Consider the following 21,151-nt stretch of genomic DNA (forward strand, 5'->3'; position numbering starts at 1 on the left):
ACCCTTAGTAGTAATCCCTTGAGAGATTATTACGAAAATAAATAAATAAATAAATAAAAATACAAACTTTTTAGAAAAAAAAACATGAACTTAATTACTTTGAATGTCGGAACAGATTCATTAACCATTGGTAAGTATGGGAAATTTGTCATTTACCCCATGAAAATCCATTTTTGGACAAAATGGCCAATTATCCTCCCTTTTCCTTCTTCCAGTCACAGACACGTTACAACAATTTCTTTAAATCTACCGGGGTAAATATGGTCAATCCATTCACACAATGGGTACATATTAGCAAAATAATATGTTCTATCCCCTTGGCCTCCTCTTGCGTCAGGCCAAATGACAAGCCGCCCTGAAGCCAGCGGACGTGAGTAGAGCCGTTGGCCCGACGTTGGCGTGCCTACTGTTAGCTACCCGTTACATGTAGCTCCCCGGATTCGTTTATTTTTAAAGTTAAAGTCCTGCCTGGAAGTCTTACGGGTTGTTGACAGAAGCAAAGGTATGTATTTTGCTTTATAATATTAACAGAAAAATGTGAATCAAATTTTCTGATAAAATGTGCATTGTTCATGACTAAACCAATTCGGTATTGTATTGGATACGCACACGATGACCGTGGGTAGGGCCTTTGCCAAGCAAAGCGCGTGTGCTTGTTTTGTCGTAGGTAGGTACGTGTTTTAACGACAAGGCTCCCCCTTCAGATGCCCTGGATATGTGTCTTTTTTCACATCATTTTATGATTATAAAATGTTTTGATACCTTGAAATTATTAATAGCGACAAATATTGTAGAAGAGTAAGGAAGAACAACGACTTGGATGGTTCACGACACACTTATTTCATGGTACTTCCGGTTATCACCAAACATCCGGTTTGTATCGGGATCAGCTGCGATATGTGATGTCGCAGTTCTCCAGGGATTTCCATTTGTTCTACCCCAGTGTACAGCTGTAGTCTCATGTAGTCAAAGACCTGGAATCTCAGACATATACTGAGTGGGGGAAATAACCAGGAAAAGCCAGCCTTCGTAGAAAAATGGACAGACCCACATTGTACAACAATCTCGTTAAGAGATTATATCAACGAGAGACACAGGTGAGAATAAATAATGTTCGACATCCGTCTCCGTTAAGTGAACACTATAAGTAAAGTTTGCTCTTAGCTGTTGGAAATTTAGGGAAGCATAAATAAAGATTGGCATCGAAATGGGACTAAACGTTTTTCAATTAATCTTATGATTCCACGATTCAACCTTGCTCGTACGTGTCGCTCATAGAAATACCAAGCACACAGAATTGCCAGACATGGGTTTATAGTTGTACATTTGGTATCTGCATGATCTTGGTATCTCCACCTCAACTCCCTCCTGACAGCATACAGTCAATCCTTTTATATACATAGGTCAATGGACTTTTGTCGTACAAATTAGATTTTAATTGGCAGCACCAACAAAGTTGTTCATTGCTGTAAATTAAATCATTAATTACTTTTTATTAGAGTTACAGGGATAACATCTAAATGTGCACATCACAATAAAATTCAACTGTTCATTTTATATATTCAAGTAGGTTAGCATTATATGATATTTATGTAACACAATCATTATGTATATTCAGCCATGTAGTACAGACTTTATATAATACACAGGGGCGGATTTAGGCCGTCTTCTGGGTCTTCCGGAAGATGGTCAGATTTTCAAGTTTACATTGACGGGTATCTATTTTTTTCTGTCGGAAGACGGTCAAAAATACAGGATGGATCAACAAAGATAATTTAGAAGACTGTCAGAAAATATCTTTGGATCCGCCCCTGATACATATTCTGATGATTCATGATTTGAACCCTGTATCTTTACTTAAGTGTTGCTTACAGACATGCCCAAACACAAAGAATATTCTTGGTATCAGCATGCTGTCAAATCTTTCCACCTCTTTACTACCCCACCTGTTGTCAGTCAGCCTACCTATATACACATGTTATTGGACTATTGTTATAAAATTTTAATATTGGGCAGGATATAAAAAGTTGTAAATGACTTTAAGTGAAATCATTAATTACTTTTAATTAGAGTTACACGCATTGGCAGCAAGGTCTCTAACACGGAAATTCATGTATTAGCACTTGTATTTCCAATTTCTGATATGCACTGTTGTGCTAAGTCATGAAAGCAAATGGCTTAAAAACCTGTAATATGACGACTAGCTAGCTAGCTTGCACATCCAGTGTGATGCGGGAGCTCTCAGATCTTTAAATCCTGTAAAGCCAACCAGTTTTCTTATTGACATAGCCATGAGTAAGGATTGTTTAAATAATAAAAAAGCAATAGAAATTTAATTTAAATAAAGCAATAGAAATTTAATTTAAATAAAATTTAAATTGTCTTTTTTTCATCAATGGAGGTTAGTCTTATAAAGTATTTAGCATATATCCTTGGTAGAAAAAAAATGAAGAAAAACAGTGAAGGAAGTCTGCTTTTTTTCAAAGGTTAAAAGAAATGTTATGTTTACAAATGGGTGAATTCAGAGTGTTATTCATCAGCACAAGTTTATATATATATCAGCTCTTGGACACAGTTTAAGCTGGCACCTAACACAGATCAGTCTTGATAATAAAACTTAAGTACTGTGTCCATTTGTCAATTAGCTGAATGATTTACTACTACCACAACTGACTGAGACAAATACTTCCAACCATTTTTTAGATGTTTCAGTTATTGTCACATTGTATAAAAATGTTGATAACCATTTTAATGTTATCTGTTGTGAATATTGATTTAACAACTCTATTTCCACCTCCACCCACTATTTAATTTATTAAATATATCCTGCTGGAATTTTAACCATCCTTCCTATTTTTGGTTTTCAGGACCGCTGCTGTGTAGGTTTCCAGAGGGCTCAGTACGTCACACCTGATCTTGTATCTAGGATAGGATTAGAGACAGAATTAGAGGTGAGAAGTAATTTTATGAAGCACATGAAAATAGTCCTTCTTATATTTAGTTCCTGTGTATGTTTTTATGTGTCATGTTAAGATTTAGCTCTGACACACTCAAGCACAAAGTGAAAGAAGGTAAAAAAAGAAAAGAAAAAGCATAAAATATGTGGAAATTATTTGAATTAAAAAAAAAACTTCATCTTCAAAATAACTTGGAAGTGTTGAATGTGTAAACATTGGGTAAATATTTTTAATGCAAAGGGCCAATTTCACATAATGTATTTAACCTGATTTCTCCATAAACCTGCTTTTCATTAGATTACTTGTAAAACCCCGTTAATTCCCAATGCTGACCATATGTTACATATGGGAGTTGATAACCAGGTAAAAAGACTAAAAGTGTAGATTTGAAATCAATCAAAACTGCTTGATTTAAAAAATGGCAGAAGGTCAAGTTAGATAAATTGATTGATGAAAACCAGTAATTTTGGTGCCTAATCCTGTTTGCTAAACAAAATGCAATGATAATCGTGGACTGCAGATCCACAAAACTGTAGCTGTCAGCTTGAAATGGAAAATGTACTTAGATATAAGCTGTGCTAATCTACAGTTTAATCACAAATCAATATATTTGTTGTAGTTGTTTTTGAAATGGGATTTAAATCAAGACATGATTATAGTGGTAGTGATATGTATTGTTAAGAGGTGTCTTTGAGCTGTACAGAATTCAGTGCCACTTGAGATTGTACTGGAGACCTTTACATTGATTTGACTGCATTATATATACTAGTAAACTATATTCCTTTCATTTGAGTGTCCTGATGATATCTAGAAAGCATACATGTTTTATCTTGTTGATATGACATGTTTTAAAGGCTTACATATGATTTAAAATGACATTTCCATACTCAAGAATTTGAAAAAACAAAAGGAAATATATAATGCTATTTTTCTAAAAATGAATATGATAAAAAACAGAAATTACACATAATAAGTTAAATGACACCAATATACATTCACAATGAAAGAAAATATTGTTTATTGTTACACAAGCTGATAAGTCTGCTATTTAACTGGAGGAAAATCATTTTGTTTGTAAGTTGATCATATGTAAATCTGTCTAAGACTGCTGTGAACATGATATAAGTTAATTATTTGTTTTCTTCTTATTCAGGGCCATGCTGGCTGTGTCAACTGTTTAGAGTGGAACCATAATGGAAGGTGGGTTAATCCTGTCTCAATAAGTACACTAGCATAATTGATAATTAGTTATTTTATTATTATATTATCTTGAAGAAGCAATTATAAGTGGTATTTTAAGTGTAACTGTATGTTTCATTTTGTTCAGTTTTTTAGCCTTAGGCTTTTACCTTAATTTATGATCATGGTTATATGATTCGGAATAAAGAGCAGAAAGGGTTAGCTTTCATTGGGTACAAATACAAGGAAAGAAAAGGCAATGGCATGACTTGTGTTCCATATATGTTTGCAGTATATTAGCCAGTGGTTCTGATGACTGTCAAGTAATACTGTGGGATCCTTTGAGACACAGAAAGTTAACAACCATTCAAACAAGACACCAGGGAAATATCTTCACTGTGAAGGTAATTGTGTTTCTGAAAGACTTTTTAAATGAAAAAATATGTATAACAATATTGCTATAAGCAAAATAATATGAAGGAAGGCAATCTCTGTAATTGATCTCCATTATTGCTATATTACAACTGACACCACAGATTGAACCTGTAAAGGAAAACCAGCAACTGATATAGCATATTGCATTCTTCTTATTTTCTTGAATCCCAACCCAACTTTTAACACAGATGTAATTGATTTTGAAAGAAAGAATACGTCATATTTGGAAAGTTAGTCTTTCAAATCACTTACCAGAGCAGAAATGACTAGTGTTGGCTAGTCAGCAAGTGCTTTATGTACAAAATCAAACAGATCTTAGGAATGAGAAAGGATGCAAGACAACTCACCCCTCTCCTCCCTCTAAATAAAAATGCAGTGCAGGACCATCTCAACACAAAAAATTGTCTACAAAAACCAGATTATATTACTAGAATTTTATTTTTCTTCTTTTTGACTTGATTGTCCTTTAATTCATTTCAGTTTTTACCAAGTTCCAATGATGGCACCATAGTGACTGGTGCTGCAGACTGTAAGATCCGTGTCCATGATGTAGCCAGTAAGGAGATCACACACGTATTCAGTTGCCATGCTGGGAGAGTGAAGCGTGTGGCAGTGGCACCTAATGTACCCTTTATGTTCTGGAGTGCGGCTGAAGATGGGACTATCATGTAGGCCATAAACAGATTTTCATTATAATGAGGTCATTAGTTGTAGAACTGATTTTCAGAGAGAGAATTTATTTTTTGGCACTAAATTTATTTTTTAAATGGACATGAGCACAGCTTTTACAGTTTCTTTTGTGTAGCTAGAATGTTACAATTTAGATTTGGAAAGAATGTAAACAACAGATATATAATGTGTTTTGGCTTATTAATTTAAAATGATTTGTACAGCCTACTCACTCCTTGTGTATTTCACTTGACTTGCAGGCAGTTTGACTTAAGAGAACCAGAGAGTGCATATGGTCCTAGTCCACATAATGTCCTCATCAACCTGAATGCTCACATGGGTCCTAATGCAGAGGCCAAATGTATCTCGATCAATCCATACCGACCTGAACTGTTGGCTGTGGGTGCTAATGACCCCTATGCTAGACTGTATGACAGACGAATGCTGTCATGTAAAAGTATACGGTTCCCCAATGAAAATACCCCTAGGTGAGAAAGATATGGGATGAAAAATGATGTAACATATGTAGTGAAGACAATGGGAGAAAGATATTGAATTATAAAACTTAGACACCAAATTGTCAAATTTATTTTTGTGCTGGGTTATTTTTTGTGATGAATCTGCTTTTTTCATCCTCTTGTGATAAAAAGTTTGTTACCTTTCCAAAGGGCTTTACCCCTCTTTTGTATCATAAAATGTGTTTTTATTAAGTTTATACCAAAAAAGAGAGAGTTTATGGTTTTTGTTAATTTTGAAACATTTAAGTTTAGCTGTCAATTAGTATGCCTTCTCACTTAAAATTTCAGATCTCCTTGGGATCGCCAGAATCTTATCTACACACTTTCATCTGAAGAAGAGTTTGACATGCCTAGAAAAAGTGCTACATATTTTGTTGGAGGTATAACTTGAATTTGAAATCTTATTGCTTTGAATGCATTGTTTAATTGTACTTTTTGGCTATAACTGGAAGTAAGATCAACCTTTAAGTAGCTTTAATACCCTCAGCTGACATTGAAGTTAGCGAATTTAGCATGTGGCTGACTTGTACATGTATATCACAAGTATTATCTTTATTAATATGTAGTAAAAAATGTTTTTGTGAATCATTATTGGACCTCATGAAAAATGAATATTTGTTTACAAGCTCAGATTATATCTGAATAAATAAGGTCCTTTCAAAACATGCTAATGATGATTTATTACAGGTCACTTACCTCAGAAATTAAAGGATTTCAAGAAGAGGTATCGTACCTTGGCCTCCACGTATGTCACATTTGGTCCTGATGGCACGGAGCTGCTGGTGAACCTGGGAGGAGAACAGATCTACTTGTTTGATATCAATAAACCAAGGAAGCCACAAAGGCTGGAGTTGCCCTTCCAGGATCTCCTGGGCAGTAATGGTGTAGTGAAAGGTTAGTGGGTGTTAGGGTAACAGTAAGAGACATTTATTTCTTTGGATTCATTTTGTTTTGGCTGTTTTACCATGTACAGTGGTTTCTTTAATGTACAATATTGTTATTTTTTGGAAAAGAAAAACATTCTTTGGTTTTGTACAGATCATGATATTTTTTAGCCATTTAGTTCAGTATGTTCATTCCAGTACATTCCCCTTTCCTTTTAATAAAAGTAAATTACCCAACTTGAAATTGCAATGAAAAATAAAGTGTATCATAACATTTTAAGTACATCATCATAATTATAGAAGCAGCCAGTTGTTCGTCCAGCTCTCCCGCCACCACCTCTACCAATGGCTACAGCCTCAATGGTACAACCAATGGAGTGAAAACCAATGGAATGAGCAAACACATAGCTTCCAAGCCACAAACTGGGGAATATAAGAGCATCAGGAAGTATGCATTTTTATGTGTGATTGTTTTCATTTTCATTCAGTTTTTTCCATTATTTATTAAGTAAAAAGCATATATTCTAGACCACTCTGCCAGCATGTATTTTTAAATTGATGCCATTTCATTGTTTTGAATTAGAATTGAATAAGATATCTTAATATCTCGTCAAGGTCTTAATTTTATGGTTGAAATTTTTATCCTTATAGTTGTAACAGAGGAGCTGCCTTCTGAATAACCCAAATGCATAATTGAAATGAGTAAATGACCAACTGAAAACTTGTCAGACATATACACTGAACAGCCTGTTCTCAAAGATTAACACTGACACTTATTTCCAGACACAAGTATGAGGGTAAGCCCCTCTCACCCTCAGTGGATCTCATCCGACAGAAAGCCAATATTGCCTTTGAGAAGCAGGAGTACACAGAGGCGGTGAGGTTATATAACAGAGCTCTGATCATAGCTCCAGAGGCAGCTGTACTGTATGGTAACCGAGCGGCAGCATTTATGAAGAGGGGATGGTAAGCTGTGCATCGAGATAAACCTAATAAGTTTTAGCATATTGTTATGTTATGATTTTTTTATATTAAGATAATATGTTTATTCAAAGTCTAAAATCCATTTAAAATGTTTGGTAGACTTAAAAGTACTTAAAAACAATTTTTTTTCAAGAATAAAATTTTTTTAGATATTTGACAGACCATGATTCTAGATAAAAAAACAGTCAAATTCTGTCATAAAGCCAATTATTAATAGGACAATCGTCTATGTTGTTATGTGAAAAACGGTGTACAAGACATGGAAATGTAGTCCTTTAATGATTAAGAGGAATGTTGGACAATTATTCTTTATAATTGCATTCTGTGTAGTCATAAAGACTGTGTTGTTTCAGGGATGGTGACCTCTATGCAGCATTACGTGACTGCCACACTGCCATACACCTGGATACCAATCATCTGAAGGCCCACTTCAGGCTGGCCAGGTGTCTGTATGAGCTCACCTGGACCAAGGAGGCCTTTGACTGTCTTACCTACTTCAAAAGTCGGTTCCCTGACCATGCCAGCAGTCATGCCTGTGAAGCTCTAGACAGAGATATCAAAGCTGCAATATTTTCTAAAACAGAGGGTAATGGGCTTAAAAATATAATTACTAATAAGAGGTCATTGTAAAGATTTAACTTTGAAATCTTAAGATATCGATGTAAATGACTCTCTGTGAATATCAAGTTTAATAAAGATAAATGAATTTTTATGTGATTTTTGTAATAATTGAAATGACACCTTTTAAGGAGATTTCTAAAGCATTGTATCAGCTTTTTATCATCTTCTTCTCTTGCACAGAAGATGGTGCCAGTGCAAGTAATAAGCCAGAGTCCTCCCCATCAAGGCGCAGAAGATCTACAGATCTTAGTGAACTGGAAAAATATTGGAGGGAGGAGGCTTATGACTACACACAGAGATTCTGTGGGCACTGTAATACTACCACAGACATAAAGGAAGCTAATTATTTTGGGTGGTATGTAATAATTGAGCAAATGGATATATATATATATATATATATATATATATATATATATATATATATATATATATATATATATATATATATATATATATATATATATATATATATATATATATATATATAATTTATGCCATGGAAAAGTTCCTTTGCACCTTTTTGTTGGGATCAGTGTAACATTATCATTATAGTTTTATGGACTGCATTATATGGTAAGATTAAATTCTCTTTAATAAAATATGCACAGGTTCTTTGATATTTAAAGGTAAATTTCAGTAGAAATCATAAAACAAAATCCACTGTCATAAGTTACCTTTTCCATTTCTGCACCAACTCTTTTCAGCAATGGCCAGTACATTGTGGCAGGGTCTGATGATGGTTCTTTCTTTGTGTGGGACAAAATAACCACAAACATGGTACGAGTACTGAGAGGAGATGACTCCATTGTGAACTGCCTTCAGCCCCACCCCAGTTTTTGTATGCTAGCCACCAGTGGAATAGATCCTGTTGTTAGGCTATGGAGTCCAAGGCCAGAGGTAGGGAAGCTGTTTATAACATTTGTTATCATTCACTGTAGAATCTTTAACTAGCTAGCCACCAGTGGAATAGATCCTGTTGTTAGGCTATGGAGTCCAAGGCCAGAGGTAGGGAAACTGTTGATAAGATTTGTTATCATTTGTTGTAGAATCTTTTAACTTTATGAAAAAAATTGACATGAGCCTGATAAAATGGTAAATGTTGTTTTTCTTTTTTTTTTCCATAGGATAGAGGCAAGGATGACAGAGAGGTGGTAAATTCTGAGGAAGCGGCCAGTGCCAATCAGCGCAGAATGAACACAGACCCACTGGAGGTGATGTTGATGAACATGGGTTACAGGATCACCAATGTGCTGGATGAAGAAGAAGAGGGGAGCAGGGAAGGTGCAGCTGTCCAGTGCAGGCCAAGCTGAAGCCTGTTCAAAGCTAGATACCAGTGTGTGTGTGTTGATAACCATCGTGCTAGCTATCTGGAGTGGCTGAGGCAGCTTGAAAAGAGAGGGGCAACCTTTACCGCAATTACTACCACAAAATTCCCAGACAGAAAATGCCCAGAACATCAGTTGTTTGTTTGCAGAGTGAGGTCAATACTGCACGCACCTTCACCAGTCAGGCTCTTATTTATGAGTCCCCTTAATGATGTTTTTAGAATTGTCAGCATGTCCATTTTCTCTCTCTCTTTTTTTTTTTTTTTTTTTTTTTAATTATTTCAAAAGATTAATCGTGCTTTGGTTTCTTACATTTTCTGCCTGTCTGATATTGATTGCAAACCATCTGGGATGTTATTCTCTTAACCTTATTTTTTTTATACTTTTTGCATTTCATGCAAATTCAAAGACCCAAAATAAAAAAAATTGATTAACAGGATTTGCATGTAAAACCATTGGTTTTGTATTCTAAAGTGGATTTCTGTTGTATATGAAGAATTTTAATTGCCATATGAAATTGAATGTCATATTTTTTCTCCTCATTTGTGATAGTGGAGTAAGCTGTGACCTGCATATTCTAATGTGTGCTATGATTATGATGATAGCTTGCTTAGGCATACTGTAAAGTCTTATATTGAGAAAGGCAGAACATTTTACCATATCAGCCTCAGCACATACAAATATAGTGTTGTTGTATAATTATATTTATATACCAAATGTGGAATTTCAATATATGGTTATGCCTTTTATGATTTACTGTTTACTGATATTATGCAGAAAGAAACAGTGAATTGCTTAAACATAACACTTGCCAAAATAATAATAAAAAGATTATTGGCATAAGTTGTTTTTTTCTGAATCATTCATTTCAGAATAATTCTTATAAGAAACTGGTAAGGCTTGCTGCTTAGTGTCTTCATCAGTATTTTGTAGGATGGACAGGTTGATAATTTATTTATACAAAAATGTCCAGACACAATTTTCATTCTTTCGACAAATTGAATAATATCACCATGAATATTTTTGACACTAAAGGAGATTTATTTAGCTTGCACTTACAACAAAGAAAGAAAGTGCTGTAGCCACGGGAGGGTTTGAATGAGACCCCCCCCCCCCCCCCCCCCCTTTTTTTTTGCTGGGAAAAGGTCTGGGTAAATTTTGATCTAGGTACACAAAGATTTCATAGTGAAAGGTTCCACTTTTTCAAGAAAAGAACCCCCTTTAAAATTGCTGCCTGTGGACCTGTAATTTATTTTCATTTTCCTAAAAACAGTATTTGAAGTTTGGTTCCTGACTATTTATATTAACTCTCAGTTTATGAGAGTATAAGACGCCTGTCTTTGAAACAAGTAACAACACCTTTGTAGTGATGTGTTGTAGCTTTATGTAAGACAAATGGTTTTCTGGGACATGAAGTTGGGCTGTTACTGCATTGCAGGGCTGGGGTTGGGGTTGGGGGGGGGGGGGGAGAATCTACCAATATTTACATGTACCGGGTTATTTGACTGGACGTTAAAGTGTCTCATAAATGGGAGAATCCTGTGACATGATTCACCTCATTCCAGATGTAACGTGTACGTAGAGTACCAGTAGCATGCAGATTTTACTTGGTATATGTTTGTACAACGCGGTTCCAACATCTGTCACCTTGTCACACGGTTTGCCAAGGGGTGTATTTATATCCTCCCACGATTCTGATAGTAAAATTATTGGCATAAAATTGTAAATTAAAAAGAAATTCATGTGATGTGAAATCGAATCAACAACCTTTTGATTGACATTTGTAGCTTGGGTGTATTCGTACCATCGCAGCCAGGTTGACAGCTAGTTGACCGAAAATTATCTCTGTTTCAAGGAATGAGAAAGAATAAGAAAACGGGCAAAGTTTCATCAGATTGATCAGTTCCAGTGCATGCATTGCGTATGAGATCTATATTTCACAATAAAAAGGCCTATATTGTAAACAACTCATAGAAACAACTTTTTAGAAAAAAAACTAACTTTGAATGTAGAAATGGATACATTAACCATTACCAAAGGATAACAACTGTTTATTTTGGCCAAAAAAAAAATAATTTTCTTGGGGTAAATGGCAATTTTCCCATGAAAATCTCATTGTCATATTTAGTAATGTTAAGTTTTTCTCTTCAAATGTCTTAATTCTGCGATAAAAATATCGATTATTGACATTTTTCACAATTCGTGCGGCGGCGCTCATTTGGGTGGGAAAATTACCAATTACTGCCCAAAGTTCCCAATTTTATTTTCAGTATTAATTGTTAAATTTATTTATTTATTAGTTTTTGCGTGCTGTTTCTTTTATGTTTTAAAGTTTTTAACATCTCAGATCATTCATGATTTTGTAAAGAATCAAATTAGAATTATTATATAGCTATGAACTTAAATTGGAACAGGTCGCTAAAGATGATTCTTTGTAGATAAGAAATATGGAAAAGTTAAGGTTAAGAAAATTAAATTAAATAGATTGATGTAGTAAGGAAGATGTTTTGAATCTAGGTGTTTTCTCTTTAAACCCCCTTTTTTACGGTGCCGTTTCTCGTTCATCGCTATTCAATATATTCTTATTAGGAATTCTATCACCGAAAAAACAAAACACGTTTTTAATTCAATTCACTTCATTTAATGAAATTAAATTGAAAATCATGCACAGAGAAACAAAAAAACCTAATCGAGGATTAAAGATAAAGTCGATATTTGTGCCAGTCCCATGTCATACATCTATGGTCGATGGGAGAAGCTCACAGTGTGAAGAGTCAAAAATTTCAGCGATTCGGCGAGCGCAATCAGTTAACACATTCCTTTATTAATACTTTCTCTCTTCAACCAATTCTTGGATCTTCTTCATGAGGTCTTCTTTGTCTTCCGATTCTGCGCTTCGGGCCGAGCGACCACCTTCACGTTCTTCCAGAAGTGATTCCAACAGCTTTTCCAGTTCTGCTGTGTCCATGGCGCCTACGTCGCGACAGTCCCTAGTATTTGTCTTGGCGCAGCTGACTGCTCCCTGTGGACACTTCCTGCATCCATCCGCGGTCTCCTCGCAGCATTGCTCCGGAACACACTTGCACTAGTCATAAAAGTTAAAAGATGAAAGTGAAGTGAACTATATGTTGTGCGTCTCTAAGTTTTTGCTGTCGGGATCACATTAAAACGAAATTAGATCCAGAGCATTGTAATGTAAAATAGTAAAAATAATAATGAAAAAATTAGGATTTATCTAAATAGGGTAAACGCTCATGTGAACCTTTAGGTATGATTCTTGGATATTTTGATATATTAGGGTGTACATTTCAAATTTTAAAAGATAAGCATATCTACTGACATGTGCCACTTAAATATAACTTTTAGCGAATCATTTAATTGGTTAATATTTTGTAAACATGATTGTAGCGTTTATACAGACGAACTATCACAATTGCAGGTCCGCTAATTGGAAACCTTCAACAGAAACGGGATCAACGAAATTATTATTATATTTAAAAATTGAAAAATAGATTATTTCAATTGAGTGCACTTACATGACAATCGTAACCTACCTCTTGCTTTGCAAGCCCTTCCAACACGCAGAACACCGCAAACACCAAGAAAGTGCTGGCAACGAATATCTTCATGGTTAATCTGAATAGATAGAAAACAAAGGCATTCAAAACGCTATTAGAAAATGGTAACGGTCCTTCAGTTCACGGTAAATTATTTTAACAGCTCAAAATCCTGATTCACAGTATAAAAACTCATAAGTAGAATTTACCTGATAGTTTTAGTCTACAAATCCGCCAACGATTATCGCCGTCTGTCAAACTTCAGGTATTTTGAAATATGACTACGTTTACCTAGCAGTGTGCAATTATATACAAGGACCAGCATAATGGTAATTACACCTTTGACCTTTCATCTAACATATCGGGATTTTGAATGAAAGTGAAGTGAAATGACAGTGGAATAAGATAATGTAAACGATCTCGTGAAATGCTTGTATTTTCACGAGGAAAGCATTTATTTTAAAAAATACAGACTCTCCTACAACGCTTTCATCTTCAGTGCTAAGATTTTTCTGGAACATCTTATCCCGACTCGCTTAATTTTACAACTTCACACTTTCTTTCCGCCTACGAATGTACGTAAATAAAATGCAATGTTAACTTTACATCTGCCCACTTTTCACCTTGACTTTAAGGTCAGAGGTTGCAAAAACCTTCTCCCCTCACACAGTACTGGGTTCTTCTGTTTTGAGCAAATGATCACCCTTAAAATATGATCTGATTTCATTGTGTCCAGAATGAGTAACCTACAGCCGGGGCTAGGCAATAAAAGGAGGGGGGGTGGGGATAGTCTACGCTCTACCGTGGCCACAAAGAGAATTTTGTTCATTAAATTAAAAAAATATAAATGTACAATGTATTTTATGCCTTTTCACTATCTGTGTACATATATTTTCTGGGAGAATTTTTGCACATCATCACTCAACTGACCTCTGGTGGAGACTAGGGGTCTGTAGGTAACGGGGTGGGCAGGGAATATTACTATGCTATGCATCATTCTGTTTCGAGCTGGTTATTTGTCTCAGTCGCAATATGGTTTGCCCTAATGAAAAAAAATCAGTTTAGTAAATTTTGAATTATATATAACATCCACCGGTGGATCCTAGGATCCAAGATATGCTCTGTCTTACAGTAGGTGGGTCCTAGCAAGGGTCATTTTCTCTTTTCGGTAGAGGAAGGGGTGGATGGCGCACCGTTTTCATTCTGAAAATGAAGGCTACCCCTGCACTCTGTCCTGAAATCCATGAAATCCATGACAGCTTATCCTGTTGTACCCAACACACTTATTCTAAAGAACTCTAAAAAAGCATATTGTGAGTAACGTTGACATTTACCAATGGGCGTCTTTAATGATTCTTTATTCCCCCCCCTCCTCCATTACACTGTGTCACATTCTAAGAAAATATTTGTAGCAGTGTTAATTCTTCATACGTGTTGTTAGTTTTGCGTTGTAGCAGTCTTCCAGCATAATTCATAAACCGTTGCTGCATGCATAATTTCCTCGCGGCTTATTTGCAAGAATGGTGATACATTTCGGCATGCTTCCAAATGAATGTTTAAAAAATAATATTCTTGCTGTTTAACAACTCCCGCTGCACTTTTGGTATTTTGTCGTCTACAAAATTTGGATTTTCAGTCACATCATAAATGGTTTAAACCGTTGTGAGCCCTGCAATGTTGGACATGTACCAGAAGGAAGGTCAGCGCTGATGGTTTAATCAAACAGTCAAAGGCTGCCATGGTCTTTATGTCAAAACAACAAGAATTGCGACAGTTGTCTGTGTCGGTTCAACTCGTTGAGCTCTAACAAAATGCCAGAATTAGTCAGCTGCAACTGGTGAGAATTCACTGAAATATTGATTGAATTTTACAACCCTTTTCAAAGTTTTACCACTGTATTCGCAAGGCACGAAATGATTCACTATGTTACTCTCAAGGACAATATTTAATTGTCAATTTAATAACAGCTTATTTAATGAAACGAGAGAAAAAAATTGGAATGATTTTATTACACAATGCTCGCCTTTATGCACATGGTCAATCAAGTTTGATCGTTTTTAAACAAATAAGATTCAGTAAAACTGCTAAAACCGGGTTCACGACAAGGGGTCTTTAATTTGCAGAAATAAAACAAAAAATGCGTTGTGTTGTATGGACAGGATCTAAAGCAAAATTGGCCTTTGGGGTGAACTGTAAATAAAAAAAATATATTGCCAATCGTAATGATCCTTACGAAAAGTAAATCAGTGATCCTAGGGCTACTACCAATATAAAAAATAATTTCAAATGGAAACTTCTAAAACTGTGGCCTCTAGCTCAGGACCAAAATTTGAACAAAAACACAAACGGGCAGACAAATGTAGTAGCAAAACATTTTCGTAAGTTAAAATACTACAAATACGAGTTCTTATTATTTACCTCTCCTACCCAAAATAAAGAAGACCTCAAAGGCAGTTGCCCATACGTTTCTAGTCTCCAGTTTACAAAATGAATACCACTTATGGCGCAGATTTTGTGATAAATTGAAATTTAAAAAGAAAGACACTGCGCTTTTTTGTTTACCTGATTGATCTTCAAAACTTGTCATTTGATAATCACTTTCTCAACTGATTTTTGTAATGCCCCTATTCCACACCGACAACGAATTCCACAAACCGCAAGAAACTGACAAATTTTAAAAATCGCGAGCAATCGTTGGATTTTGCACATTTTTGGTAGAAATTTTGTCCCTGTAGGATCCAGTTAAATTTGTTAAGGTAGACTTAAGAACATTCGTGGGATTTTGCCTGAACAGCACCAATGTTGTCAAAAAATAGTTACGATTTGCAAGAGTGACTTCAGAATACTTCTCAAATATTTGGATTCTGTTAAGAGAAAGCTAAGTATCTGCCAAATGCACCTACGTACGATTCAGGTACGATCATATAAATGTAATCTTGATTATTTTCTTGAAATTTCAAGGAATGTTTCCTCAAGATAGGCATAACCCCCCCCCTCACCCCTGCTTTACAGGTAGTCAAAATCGTGGTCAGACGAATGCTTCACAATTCCCATATTAAGGTATACGTAAAAATACAAAGGAATGGGTAAGAATGTACTAGGAATCAGTTACGATATCGAAAACTGTTCCACGGATTTGATAAGAATTAACCAAGATATTTTTCATTTGGGAGTTCGGGACCAACATTTTGAAAAGCTCAACATTTTTGACACGATTTTACGATCTCTCAAGAATTGCAAGAACTGACTGAGAATAAATAAGAACCAGTTAAGAACTCAAATAGTTTATCACGATTAAAATAAGAACCCTGGGGTTTATCAATTCCTGGAAGTTCGTGGAATTCGTGGTCGGCGTGAAATAGGCACATAAGGTATACCCACAGCTACCTTCCAATGTGCCAGGCCTTCCTGCCAACCTTATTACATCTCATTATTAATATTTTTCATTAGAATTCTTTCTCCATAATTATTATTTATCTTGTAGTTAGTTCTATATTTTTTCTAAAGGTGAGCATACTATAATAGTAGCATGTAATAATGATTACCACCTTAATATGTATATATCATTAATTTTTTTTGAAATAATAAAAATATTTTTTTTGTTGTATAACCGTCTAAATCTGTAAGAGCCACTTTAATAGAATGATTTTGTCCAACAATAAGCCCTTTCTGCCTTTAAATCTCCTTACCATTCTTTGACCAATGCTCAGTTAAAAACAAAACACAGCAATCATTATAGTTTAATCTTTAATTTACATTTATTTTCCCTTTAACAAAGCTGAAAAGACACAGTTAACATGAGATATTAAAAAGTAAATTAATCATCTCGTTACCAAAATTTATTCTCTTAAAATTGGGAGACGTAAAGAAGTACCCCACCCTTGACTAAACAATTTTTTCAACAGATCAAAGATGTGCTATTTTCTTGGACGGAGCTGGTAAATTGCTCAAAGTGATATCATGTTTACCTATACACATTTTAATGCTGTGGAAATTTTCTTAGTTCGAGCATCTAAGAAAAGTAGCTACCATTACATATGGTGAGCAACAGTAGTCAGATGCTGACCTGATATGGGGAGGATCCTGGGAAACTTGTTTTCATGAGGAAAAATACAAAATATAACAGATAACAGGGCTACAAAACACATAAACAGAACTGCAGTCTAACATCTGCAAGCACCAAGAGTAAACTATTGCTAATTGTTTCTAATATATATAGCGATGGCACCAGTTAAAGATAAATTTCAATAAAAAAATGTATTCCTTGCTGTAACACTAGCAAATCCTTAAGCATTAAAGACTGTTATCCAATCACCCTTGATGCCTAATTGATATTTTGCAAAGATCTCAGATCTTTTCAGTGGCCAGTACAATAATCTGAAGAATAAAACTATTAGCTTTATGCTATTAAATTGGCCTTTTAATGATTAAAATTTAAATTTTATGTCTGAAAAATTCCTAATTGGACACTTGGTATGTACATAAAAACAATATAACACAATATTTTACAATTTAAATATGGATTGCAATCTGATAACACTGTAACAGTATTTCCCATGAAAACATAATTATCAAGGGGACAATCACAAAGACTAAAACGGGATAAACTAGATATTCAGTTCATATCATAACCACCATAAAAGACAAATACAAACAAGCTAGATGTGTTCCTATGACACATCTTTGACTAATGTGCTGGAAGAAAGATATAAATATATTCATAACTTGACTAGATTTTGTCACACATAGTAACTACATGCAGAGACCAAGTTGAGACGTTGTTTGGTACCTGCCATTTCTTTGACCAAATACATTGGGAACATTGCACGGAAAAATTGTGACATTTTTTTTCATTTAAAATATCATCATAGAGCCTTTGATTGTTAAAAACTTGATTTACGTGGAGAGGTTCATTAATTATTCCCTTTCTGGAGGGAATTAAATAATAACCTAACAATGAGAGTCTTTATAAATACTAAATGTTGCCTGGTAATCTTGTCTTCATCACATGAATACAAAAAGTATCTTAAACTGAATGTCACATTCTTTTAATAGATCAGCTGAGAGCTAATACACAGCTAGTTGGCAAAAAGCAGTCTTGAAAAATATTTGCTAAAACTAATAATCAAATTTTCACAGGGTCCAGCCCTTGAAAAGTACACTAAAATTAGAATAACTTGCAGCAGTTCACTTATACATTTGAACATGTATACTCCTGTTATTAAAAAACAATGTGTTCTGTTAAATAATGCTTCTAAAATACCCAAAGAAATGGGTAAATGCCAAAGTATTTGATTTTACTCGCAATTTCCAAGTTTCTCCCACATAAATTATTTTGCTTTTCACAAATATTCCACTCACATTAAGCATAAGCAGGAAAAGAAAAACACCTATTTAAACTTTAACTTCACAAAAACAACACATCTTAATGGCACAGATGCTAATTTTGATTATGAACAGCAGTCGTGATGACTATGCAACTGCTTCTATTATTCTATTCTCCTGTACATAACTTAGAGATATTCTTCTCATCACAGATTATTGTCTGCTACCTCCTGTTGCCTGCTCGCTTGCTGGGATTGCCCTTTGTTTGCATGAGATTACGCAGTTTACGTAAATTAGTTCGAGTCAGTTCATCGTCTGGCTTGAGCTCTAGAGCCTGCAGATAACTGTTCTCTGCATCTCCTAGTTTGCCGTTGAAATGCAACATGGCACCAAGATTCATGTGCGCAGATGCACTCTGAAATGAAAATAAAAACAAGATATATGTAACATTTCAGATATATCAAGAAAACACACCAAGACTAACAAATGTCAATATTAACAAGGACTTGACAATTTTTGAAAGAGTTCTTTTCAATTAAGCAATTAATTGTTTTTAAAACTAAATGAAGCATATAGCATACCTTAGGTCGGAGGTGAGCAGCTTTTCTATAATATTGCTCTGCCTCTGTGTTTCTTTGTGCTTGTCTAAAATAGAAAATAAAGCATTACTTGTCGACTCATAAACAATTCTACCACATCATATTAGCTACATATACAAATTATAAATGTAATCTTGCAAGGATGTATAGAAGATGTTGGTCCATAAGGCACTTACCCGCCCCTTTCCCTTCACCCCCTCTTAATCTTTTTTTATTTATGCTCACAGAATCAGGGAAATCCTGAATTTTCTAGTAGTAAAGTGAACACTACTAACCTGAGTGCATTGGCTGCATTGAATACCAATTCAAAATCGTCTGGGGTCAATTCTGTTGCTTTCTTGTACATATCTGCAGCCTCACCATGGCGGCCAATGTCAGAAAGAAACTGACCTAAAAAAACAGCACAGACTTAAAATTTAACACAGTTTTGATACTAGTTTAAAAGTAATCTGCAAGAAACACTTTCAGCTCTAGGAGTCTTCCATGGATGAAAAAATTTACAAACAAGGAACTTTCAAGGCATCTTCAACAGTTTTTTAGTGCTTTCTGACCTTTACTCTTTAGAGTTCCAAATATTAAACACCCATACATATATGTTTGAATACAGTATTTTTTCCACTTGGATCAAGATGAATGCACAGTAACATGCAATCACTACATTCTCCCTGGGATGGAAAATGCAATTATTGTGCAAAAATATTAATCCATTATTTCAAGAGGATGTAACATGCACTTGGAATAAAAGCACAAGTGTTCCACAAAAGGGACAGGATGATTTAATAAAAACAGGTCTCCCGCGATTCTTCTATTTGTAGATGTTTTTAAAAACTGTAGGATTTCCTCAACATTGTAGAGATATGTTTTATAGTACTGACAAAAGTTTAAGAGGGGAATATTTACGAACATATGACACAAGACTAGCATGTAAGATCATTTCTCTTATCAGATCAAAGAAAATTAACTTGACTCACTGTAATGCTGATAAATTGATACGTCTTTGTGATCCAAAGCAAATGCTTTCTGAAACCATTTCTCTGCCTCTGATACTTGGTTCTGCAATTATTTAAAACAGTGTTCAATCTATTATCAAAAATTAAGTTACATACAAGATGTAGCATACACATTGCACACACACATATTCATCCAATTAAATACCAGTGAAAATAAATACTCTGAAACAATATACTGATCTTAACGACTTACAGGTTTAAACATCACAAAAACAGTTATATTTGTTCAGTCGAGTTATTGAGAACATAACAGCTTCAAAGATCAAACCAAGGAGTTACCCTCTTATGCCACAGTCTGGCCATGGTCAGGTGAGCAGGAATATGGTCAGGTTTGGATGCGAGTGCCTCCTGATACCAGTGTTCAGCCTGGGAGAAACTGCCCTGTTTCAGATAAGCCTCGCCTACAACAGAAAATAAAAACATGATAAATTAAAGAACGTGTTAAAAACACACACAGATGTGCTATGTGTGTGCCAGACCTCGTTATAAAGAAAAACATGTAACTCTGATTAGGTCAGAACTTGACTGCACCAGAAACAGACTGGTAACAATGAATGCAACTTATTACCACTAACCATACATGCTTCCCAATAGTGGATAGCTGAGGAGATAAAAGACACATTTTGCTTCCTCATATTCTCTTTTAAAGTTTTCTTCCCTCTTCCACCAATATATAGATACTTCATTACGAATTTAGTGAATCTATCATATATCAAATTATCTAATGAAATATCTGAATAATGGTATAAATAAAAGTGACCAAGTGAGATTATAAAATATAGTGACAAAGATTCATTTGCTAAATCATTTCACATTCACAGCAAATCCACTATCTCACCTAACATGTTGAAGAGACTCTGTGGTGCATAGTGACTAGGTCTCCTCCTAATGGCCTCCAGGTACACATCAATGGCCTCCTGGTACTTCTCCTGCTCTGCATACAGTCTGCCCAGGTTGTATAATGCTGAAATTTTTGTGCCTTCGTGGAGCTTGGGGTCTTTCAGGCCTGTGATGTCAAGCTCGGCACAGTGCCTGTAAACCTGAACATGACAAGACAATTTTGTTACCTCAGGTAAACTTTCATACAA

At 35.0% G+C, this 21,151-nt stretch overlaps 3 protein-coding genes across 5 annotated transcripts in view; 1 reads left to right on the forward strand and 2 right to left on the reverse strand.

Annotated features, from left to right (window-relative positions):
• Positions 1–840: 840 nt before the first annotated feature.
• LOC106178771 (WD and tetratricopeptide repeats protein 1) lies at positions 841–10,413 on the forward strand. Of its 3 annotated transcripts, none has more exons than XR_015331905.1 (14): positions 841–1,097; positions 2,868–2,951; positions 4,111–4,157; positions 4,429–4,540; positions 5,052–5,239; positions 5,501–5,728; positions 6,047–6,138; positions 6,446–6,652; positions 6,943–7,090; positions 7,426–7,608; positions 7,980–8,212; positions 8,428–8,602; positions 8,952–9,252; positions 9,372–9,543. XR_015331905.1 is itself a non-coding variant. In XM_013562099.3 (14 exons), exons 1-14 carry the CDS (start codon positions 1,038–1,040, stop codon positions 9,555–9,557), a joined length of 2,133 nt encoding a protein of 710 aa, XP_013417553.1. In that variant the 5' UTR covers positions 841–1,037; the 3' UTR covers positions 9,558–10,413. The 3 variants fall into 3 exon arrangements, 2 of the variants coding, with proteins under 2 accessions (XP_013417553.1, XP_013417552.1); XM_013562099.3 differs by having other exon boundaries at positions 8,431–8,602; positions 8,952–9,144; positions 9,372–10,413; XM_013562098.3 differs by having other exon boundaries at positions 842–1,097; positions 8,952–9,144; positions 9,372–10,413.
• Positions 10,414–12,185: 1,772 nt separating this feature from the next.
• Positions 12,186–13,413, reverse strand: LOC106178758 (uncharacterized). Its single transcript, XM_013562073.3, has 3 exons — positions 13,339–13,413; positions 13,127–13,208; positions 12,186–12,657 (listed from the first exon to the last, which is right to left on the reverse strand). The coding sequence occupies exons 2-3, from the start codon at positions 13,199–13,201 to the stop codon at positions 12,397–12,399; spliced, it is 336 nt and encodes a 111-aa protein (XP_013417527.2). The 5' UTR covers positions 13,202–13,208; positions 13,339–13,413; the 3' UTR covers positions 12,186–12,396.
• Positions 13,414–16,851: 3,438 nt separating this feature from the next.
• LOC106178796 (protein O-mannosyl-transferase TMTC2) overlaps positions 16,852–21,151 on the reverse strand; it is a 29,336-nt gene continuing 25,036 nt past the window's right edge. The window contains exons 8-13 of the mRNA XM_013562146.3: positions 20,902–21,103; positions 20,343–20,464; positions 20,025–20,106; positions 19,329–19,443; positions 19,036–19,099; positions 16,852–18,869 (exon numbers count right to left, since the gene is read on the reverse strand). Of these exons, the coding sequence (XP_013417600.2) occupies positions 18,678–18,869; positions 19,036–19,099; positions 19,329–19,443; positions 20,025–20,106; positions 20,343–20,464; positions 20,902–21,103 (777 nt within the window). The 3' untranslated portion in view covers positions 16,852–18,677. The remainder of the gene's footprint in view (positions 18,870–19,035; positions 19,100–19,328; positions 19,444–20,024; positions 20,107–20,342; positions 20,465–20,901; positions 21,104–21,151) is intronic.

This window comes from Lingula anatina, chromosome 1 (assembly GCF_051362555.1).
Source record: "Lingula anatina isolate TDL-2025a chromosome 1, LinAna3.0, whole genome shotgun sequence".
Classification (NCBI taxonomy): Eukaryota; Metazoa; Brachiopoda; class Lingulata; order Lingulida; family Lingulidae; genus Lingula; species Lingula anatina.